The sequence below is a fragment of the Ammodytes marinus genome (genome assembly GCF_949987685.1).
Source record: "Ammodytes marinus genome assembly, chromosome: 23".
Taxonomy (NCBI): domain Eukaryota; kingdom Metazoa; phylum Chordata; class Actinopteri; order Uranoscopiformes; family Ammodytidae; genus Ammodytes; species Ammodytes marinus.
The window spans coordinates 5,215,625-5,223,601 of record NC_137227.1 but is presented as its reverse complement, the minus strand read 5'-3'; the positions used below and the strand labels follow the sequence as shown (position 1 = coordinate 5,223,601).

The window sequence follows — 7,977 nt, the reverse complement described above, 5'->3', positions numbered from 1 at the left end:
CCTTGTCATGGTTTTTAATTCACAATTTCTTAACAAGTAACAGAAAAAGGCAACAGATAGTTCCTATATTGTTGAGTCTGTCGATAGAGTATAGATATGATTTACTTGTTGAAACTTGATCTGAAGTCGCATTCTCAGTATGTGCACTCTCACACAGCTGTACGGGATCCAAATTTTTTAGGGCCGGTCTCAGATTAAACCCTCTGAGAATCTTGTTACGAAGGGTGACTGTTAGCCATTTCATGAATAAGGTCATGGCTAACGTCAACCATCAGCCCCTTACAATGCGACCCTGTGCAGTGCTAACATCTGCACTTGGAGCTTTTTTCAAAAATATGCGAGGAAAGGGAGAAGTCCTCTTAAACTGTACATTAGTCGGGGAAAGCAATCCCATGCGCCTACATACATTCCTCTGCATAGGTTTATGGCATCCATAAAAAGATGGCATTTCTTTGAATTATGAAAAAGTTAACATTTTCTACCAAAGAGAAATGGCTGGTGACAAGTATATAACAAACATAAATACAAAAAAACAAAAACAAAGTAGGATTTGGTCTCTTATTAACAATTCATCTCCGACACAGTGATTTTTTTTTAAATGATTGCTTTTCCAGCATTATCATGTGACTGCAGCAGGGATATTCACATTTTACTGCTGATATGTGATCTACCAATGCAATGAAAATCCCTTTAACACAGTTGACAGTAACAGTTTTATACAGTGTTATGCTATTGAAATGAACTGAGCCTGAGGAATTTTGCATGCTACTTCAAAAAGGCAGAATTATTTCCCCCGTTAGTCAGTATACATTTCAAAGGCTCTTTGCAGGATCTGGCTCTAAGTTGTGGGACGTGAAAATGAATCATAGACTGCACAAATTTTTCTCAGATAAAAGCAGATTTTTGGAAGATGGTAACAGTTCAAAATGATGTAGCCTAGAGCAATCAGATTTTGTGATGTATAGTCGGTGTAGGAAACATAAAAAAGGAGTTTGTACCAAATAGCAACCCCCATCCCAAAGAAAGTCAGTGGTTTTCAGTGTCCCCTCCCCGCCTCTACAAATTGATATTATCAATCAATTTGGTTATATCCAAATGTTTTTAAACAGAGGACAGTTCCATTGGGTCACGCATTTAGCTTTTCCCTTCCCAAATCCGTTATTTACTTCAGGTAAACCCAGAAGAAGAGTGTGTTTATTTTAAATGTCAGTTTCTCTCAGCTCTGTTCAAACATGGGTCTTGACCCCTGTTGAGGGGTTAGGAGCTCCTGCTTTATCATGAGCCCCAGAGATCCAGTGGTAGCAGTCAGTGGAATCTTTGTTGCGTGGCTGGGCAGCACAGCGGGTGCAGTAGATGATGCCTAGGACCACCATCACCACAATGAAGATGCAGAAGGGCACCAAGAGGCCCACAAGGAGCCAGGTGTTGCTCTGGTTCTGCCCCGAGCCTCCCGGGACAGAATCCGGAATGTCACCGCTCTTTCCACCCTTTCCTGGAGGTGACTGGGAAGGAGAAAGCTTGGTGGGAATAGCTGGGTCTTGGGGGGGTGTGATCTCCACATTATGGTCCTTTTCCTCTTCGCTCAACTCCTTCTCTGGGAACTTAGAAGTGTTCTCAAGAATGGGATACTGTTCTTCTGCCTCATTGTGATCGCTGTGATCCTGATTTTGGTCCATGACTGAATCCTCTGGTTCTCTTGGCCCGTGGCTTGCTGTGGTGTCCCCCACCCACCAATTGGAAGCTCCCTCAGAGATTGTAGAGGTGGGAAGGAAGGGGGGCGCTGTGGTGCTCTCTTCTTCATCATCATACACTGAGTCAGTGCTGGAGCTGGTGGCGGCGGGTGCAGTTGTGGGGTAGACGGTGGTCGGCAAAACTTCAAGCTCCAACAGAGAACTCTGCCCCCAATCCATCCAGTTAACACCTCCTCCATTATCTATGTATTTCTCATCTTCCTCAGCCTCAGGATCTGGTGCTAAACCGAAGGCCAGTTCCTCCTGGGGGGCGCTGGTGACCCAAATGACGTCAGAATCCAAAACTCTGGGTGGATCGGTCAACCAGTCCAGAGACGGGTCCTCTTGGTCTGGAGGCCAGTCAGTGTGGCTCGGGTTGGGGTTCCAATCATAGTCCCATCCTAGCCCTGGCCTATGGGTGATCCCGGGAAAAGGAGGGGTGACGGCCGACTGGTAATCTCCTTCTCCTCTCTTGTGGCACGAGGAGAGATCAGACATGAGCTTGTAGCCTTCTTCGCAGTAGCAGTCGTATCCACCCTCGTAATTCCCACACATTTGCTCGCAGGTCCCAGGGATCTGGCATTCGTCAGTGTCTTGGCATTGGCTGGTGTCGTCAGGTACTGGGGAATAACCCAAGTTGCAGTGGCAGATATGAGAACCGGGAGTGTTCTCGCAGGCATGTTCACATGGATCATCTGCACACTCGTCCACATCCTCACACCCACTTTCATCATCTGGTTGGTAGCCCTCTCGACATTGACATTGGAATGACCCCGGAGAGTTCACACAAAGCTGCTCACAGGGGCTCTGCAAGCACTCGTCTACATCCAAGCAGGCACGTTCATCCGGCGCAAGCATATATCCTTCAGGACAGGCACAACGATAACCATCTGTCATAGGCAAGCACTCAGACTCGCAAGGGGCCCCTTGACAAACATTAGACTGAGGCTCACAGCTCTGCCCATTGCCTCCTAGTTGATACCCGTCGTAACACTCACAGTAGAACTGAACACCGGCCATCCTGCAGAGATGTTCACATCCACCGTTATCCTGCTCACACCAGTTGTGTGTTGTTAGTGGGGGGTCGGTGCAGAGAGGGAAATCTCTTGACCAACCCACATGGCCGTCTTCCTTCAGCATACACGAAACAGACTGTTTCTCTTTAGTGCCTTCGGGGCAGGACACGGCAGCGACAGATCCAAAGGGTACATGGGTCAGTAGTGTGCTTACAAGGTTAAAGGGTGTGGTGTAGAGAACATCGCCTGGCCCTTCATTCCACACAGCAGGGCACATTCCTTTGTAGGCATAGTGGCAGAGATACCCATGGACAGCGAGCAAGCAGGACGTGTCGAGCCATTTGAAATTATTAGCCTTCTGATCTGTATTGCTGTAGGACATTGCCACACAGCGAGACGCTGAACACTGAGGGGAGTCCTCTTGTTGCCAGTTGGTGTACTGTGTGTCGTGGTCACCGGTTGTCCAAGAGAAGCCTCGCAATGGGTGTTCGGGGGCACACTGGCGAGGCTGGCGCTGCAGGCCTATCCATACCTGGACCTTGGTGCGTGAGTCGCGCAAGTCCAGAGTGCTGAAGAGAGAGGCTATGCTGGTGGCATCCTCCTGGCGTTTGATGGTGGCTAGGTTGCCTCCGTTCACCTTGCAGGCCTTCCACGATTCCAGAAAAGTCTTGCGCTGAAAGTAGACGACGAAGCAGCCGTCCTCATTGCAGAGTCCATCCCTCTCCCTCAGCTCTTGGCCCAGGACTGAGGAAACTCCAACAAAGAGCAACGCCAGCTGAGAGGTTAAGAGAAAAGCAACAGCACTTCTCACCAGGGAGCCCATTCTATTTTTTTTAGAACTGAATATATCTATTGACCCCCCCTCAAATTAGTAATAGCTATGGCTTTCTCTATTGGCCTGCTGCTTCCATTGTCTTTCTGAACTGTTCTTCCTTTTCTTTGAACCCTAATTCTTCATGCACTGGTCTGTCTGTCTGTCTGTGCTCTTGACTCTATCCTGCTTGAAAAAGGTCTGCACTGGAATTGAGTGCATGCAGATATTCCCAAGGTTTTCGGAGAGCATGGAGGGAGGGGAGAAAATGATAGAGGGGTGGGAGCTATAGCGAGAAGGAGGGTCGGCTGAAGGGGAGACAGGGTGGGAGTCGAGGAAAAAAAGAACTGTATGTTTTTGGAAGAGTGTGTGTTTAGTGTGTGTGTGTGTATGGGTGTTGGGGGGGGGGGGCTGAGGGTGGGGGGGATATGTGAACGTGTGGGTCAGAATAGGGGGAGGTGCAGCAAACTCCCTTTCTTTCTTTTCTCTGAGCATGTCATATGGTTTTCATAAGACACATTCATGGACAAAGTACTCAGCCATTTACCCGCATAGGCGTACATACACAAACACACACACACTATCAAATTGCAGCACTGGAACAAAAACGTTTTCTTATCCCTAATAACTTATAGGAGACTAAACAGAAGTTAACAGATGCATCTTTTCCAGCAATCCATACATTACATCTTCCATTTCCTCTGTTCTAGCCTTGAACTCTTCCACCTTCTTTCGTGAATCACTCTCTTATCTTTTTTAGTAGGTGGAGTTAGTGATTCTGGAGAATGCCTGTTGTCAAAATCCCTTTTTGTTCAAATCCTTTCTGTATTATGTGTGCACCGGGAACAAATCCAGTATCAATCACAGCCTATAGACTCTGCAAATGTAAGTATGGTATGTAAACAAAGGGGCCCTCCGTAGCTAGCAACATGCCCGTTTACAGAGCATAGGCTGTGTATTAACACTGAATGTTTTTTCTCACAAACACACACAGTACACAGGACAGGTAGCGGATCAAACGGCGATAGTCATTGATTTTGACAATAAGCATTCTCCAGAATCACTGACTCCACCTTTAAGTAAGACTGACCAGCAGGTTTTTATGCATGCCTTCGATAGATAATTTAGACAATATGTGTTGTTTGTTTCATTCAATTATATACAGAGCGATGGTAAGTTTTCCAACAGGGGCCCTCCACATGCATGTTCAAGTTAACTTAGGTAATTTTATTTTGATTGATAGTATTTCTGTGATGAGTTTTTCAATAACAACGAAAAAGTGTTCTCAAGGGTCTATAGCTATTTTCTCACCTCAGAAACTGGTCACTTTTTATTGTGTTAGCATAGAATCCCTATGCTAACACAATAAAAAGTGACCAGTTTCTGAACCTATGGTAAAAACAACAATGCTCTCCTCCATTCTAATAATTGTCAGATTTGGATGGGGAAGTAGAGAAAGTTGATGAGGATGCCGGTGTGTAAGAGGGCCTCTGGGTTTGCTATCAAAACAAAGCCAAAATGGAGGCTTATATTTCTCAACGGGGGGCGTCGGAAGGGAATAGAGTATGTGTGTGTGTGTGTGTGTGTGTGTGTGTGTGTGTGTGTGTGTGTGTGTGTGTGTGTGTGTGTGTGTGTGTGTGTGTGTGTGTTTATGTGTGTGTGTCTGTCTGGGAAAGGAGGTTGAGGAATGGTGGGGTGGGGGGGTCATGAGCAGGAGTCCCATGAGTCTGTGATGAATCCACTAGACTGTGGTTTGAGAGCCCATACTATTTAGCATACAGTAAAAAATGAAAGAGCACCTGAAGCTTAACGTACACTCAAAGAATAGACAGGAAAGTTAAGGACTAGTTTGTAAAGAATAATTAATAGGTCTGGGAATTTGTTAGTTCCATCTGAACAATGTCAACAATGCAGAGTTGCAAAAACTACTGAAAAGCTGGCACCAAATCTTTGTTAGAATTGTGAGATTTTTTTCAGCAAAGAACATCTGGAAAATATCTTTTCAAATGAGATGCAAATCGTAAGCATACATTTAAAAAGCAGTAGACCAAGCATAGAGCCGTATTGCTATTCTTGAAGACCTTAAGCAATGTTTGACATGTAACCAATCATTAATAACTACAACAAATAAATCTGTCCAATATATAGCTAACAATTTGAGAGTAAAATCCTGAATAAGGTTTATATGTAAGAGAATGATAAGCATCTGTGTAAAATGCTTTTGAGAAGTCTAAAAAGGCTCACAGTGGAAATGCCTTTTTATTCTATGCTATTTATTATTTTATCATCGATAAACTTCCAAACAAAGTGTCCTCATACCGAAAACACAGAACAAGGAACCTCTAAATATGTTTCAAGACACGTGGCAGGAACTAAGGGCATTGTACTTATACTCATTCTCCTCCTATTCTTTATGGAACTATTCAAAACAACAGAGCCGTTAAAGGGATAGTTCGGTATTTTTTTTAAATTGGGGTTGTATTAGGTACTTATGCATAGTTAGTCTGTTACTTTATGGAGATGTCGGCCAGCGTAGTTATTTTGTAAAGTTTGGGGGAAACTGTAGCAGGAGTCAGAATATTATTGTTACAGAGGGTGTCAACCGAAAACAATCTGTATAATTGTACACTATTTATGATTTTATCACTGCTTATTTGCGGACTTATACACTGCACTGCACCCGCAGACAGCCTTTTATTAATGCACTTTTTTCAAGCGTAGTTTGGCCATGTATTACTACGCCAGACTCATTAAAATGACTCCCCTGATCCCCATCTCCATAACGTAATAGAATAACAACGCATAAGTACCTCGTACAACTGCACTTCAAAAATACTGAACTATCCCTTTAAACGCTGTTAAGGCCCTTTGTGTTTTGCATGCCATGTGTGGCCTGTCCAGAAAGAGTGTATGGGATCTCTTGAGCTGATATTCTGCTCTCCCGACTTCCACACCTCCGGCTTCCACGATAGGAGCGTGGTTTGATCTAGTGGGTGTGAGAATGTACAGAATAGCACTAGCACTGAGGCTGTGGACAATGTCTAAAAACACCTCACGTTATATCGAGCTGCTTCTTCTGTCATGGTGGGACACAATCGTTGGTTAAAGCTCACAGGCTGAATTCAACCCTTCATCCTGTTTATGATAAGGATAATGTCTGGGGAAAAGTAACCCCTTTGTTTCAGGTCATCAGGGTTAGGGGTCAGGGGTTAGGGTCAGTAACAGTCAATATTACAAAGAGTATTTTATCTAAACATGCTGGAAAAGAATAGTTCACATATGCACACTAATGTATTAGTGTAGGGGAGAATGGGGTAAAATGTCACACGGGTTGGTTGTCACAATCTTTATATCTCGGAACCAGAAGGTGCTGTGTGTGACATGTTGGTATGTAAATATCCAGAATTGGGATCAGAGGTCATCTACATAGTCTTCCTTGGAGTTAGACTGCTGAATTTGAGGTGAGAGGACTGTTTGTGTTTTTTGTTTCAAATTGAAAATATGTAGCTCATTATTTTTCTTCTAGGCTTTTACACAATGGGTTTATTACAAAACACTTGTTACCCATAAAAAGTGTGATGGGTAAACTATAGTTTAGATTGTGGTTAGCAAGCTAATTAGTTGCCAGATGGTTGTTGGCCTTGATGCTAGCAAGAAATTCAAGTTGGGGTTGGTCGTCACATTTTTTGGGGGGTTGGTTGTCACATGTTATCCAAAGGCTGCAGCCAGAAAAGGAACCCAATAACGAAAGAAATTGCCAAACTGTATCCTCACTGACACCCCAGAGAAGGAGAGAATAGAGCAGGAAAAGGCAGCTAGCATGCAAAAGAAAAAAGGGCAACAAAATCAAAACAACCCAGTGCATCCCAAACTAGACCAGCTGCCAAGGCTACAGTAAGTTATGTAGGCCTATTATTTGTCAACTTGACAATGCAATTAAACTTTCAAATTTAGTTCTGCTTTCTTGCCTTCTTTTTAAGATTATTCCCATTAAGATAACATTGTGACAAACAACCCCATAGTGTGTGACAACCGACCCCATGATGGGGTTGGTTGTCACAATGTGTAAGGGTGTCTTTGATGATTAATTTCTTCTTTATTACAATAAGATAGAAAAAGTAAGGGGTACACATTTCAAGCCAACACATTAAGCTTCAATTTAATGTAGGAATTACTATTGAAAGATGTTTAGGTGATGAGCAATTCTCACTAGAGTAAAAAGTGTGCCTACTTACCCCGTTCTCCCCTACTTATGAAAGCCTTTATTAAATTCAATTGTTGACTGCTTTCTTAAGTACCATTCCACTTATTAAAAAAAAAACACAGACTCATTCATGACAATAAGAAAATGTTTATTAGAAAGGAAAGTTTGGATAAATAATTTCACACAAAGGAACTCATTTCATAGACAAGCTTGAGT

General features: G+C 43.6%; 1 protein-coding gene across 1 annotated transcript; it reads right to left on the bottom strand.

Moving 5' to 3' along the window:
• On the bottom strand, positions 1-3,738 carry cd248a (CD248 molecule, endosialin a). Its single transcript, XM_080051916.1, has one exon. It carries the CDS (start codon positions 3,567-3,569, stop codon positions 1,227-1,229), a length of 2,343 nt encoding a protein of 780 aa, XP_079908042.1. The 5' UTR covers positions 3,570-3,738; the 3' UTR covers positions 1-1,226.
• Between the last annotated feature and the right edge of the window lie 4,239 nt (positions 3,739-7,977).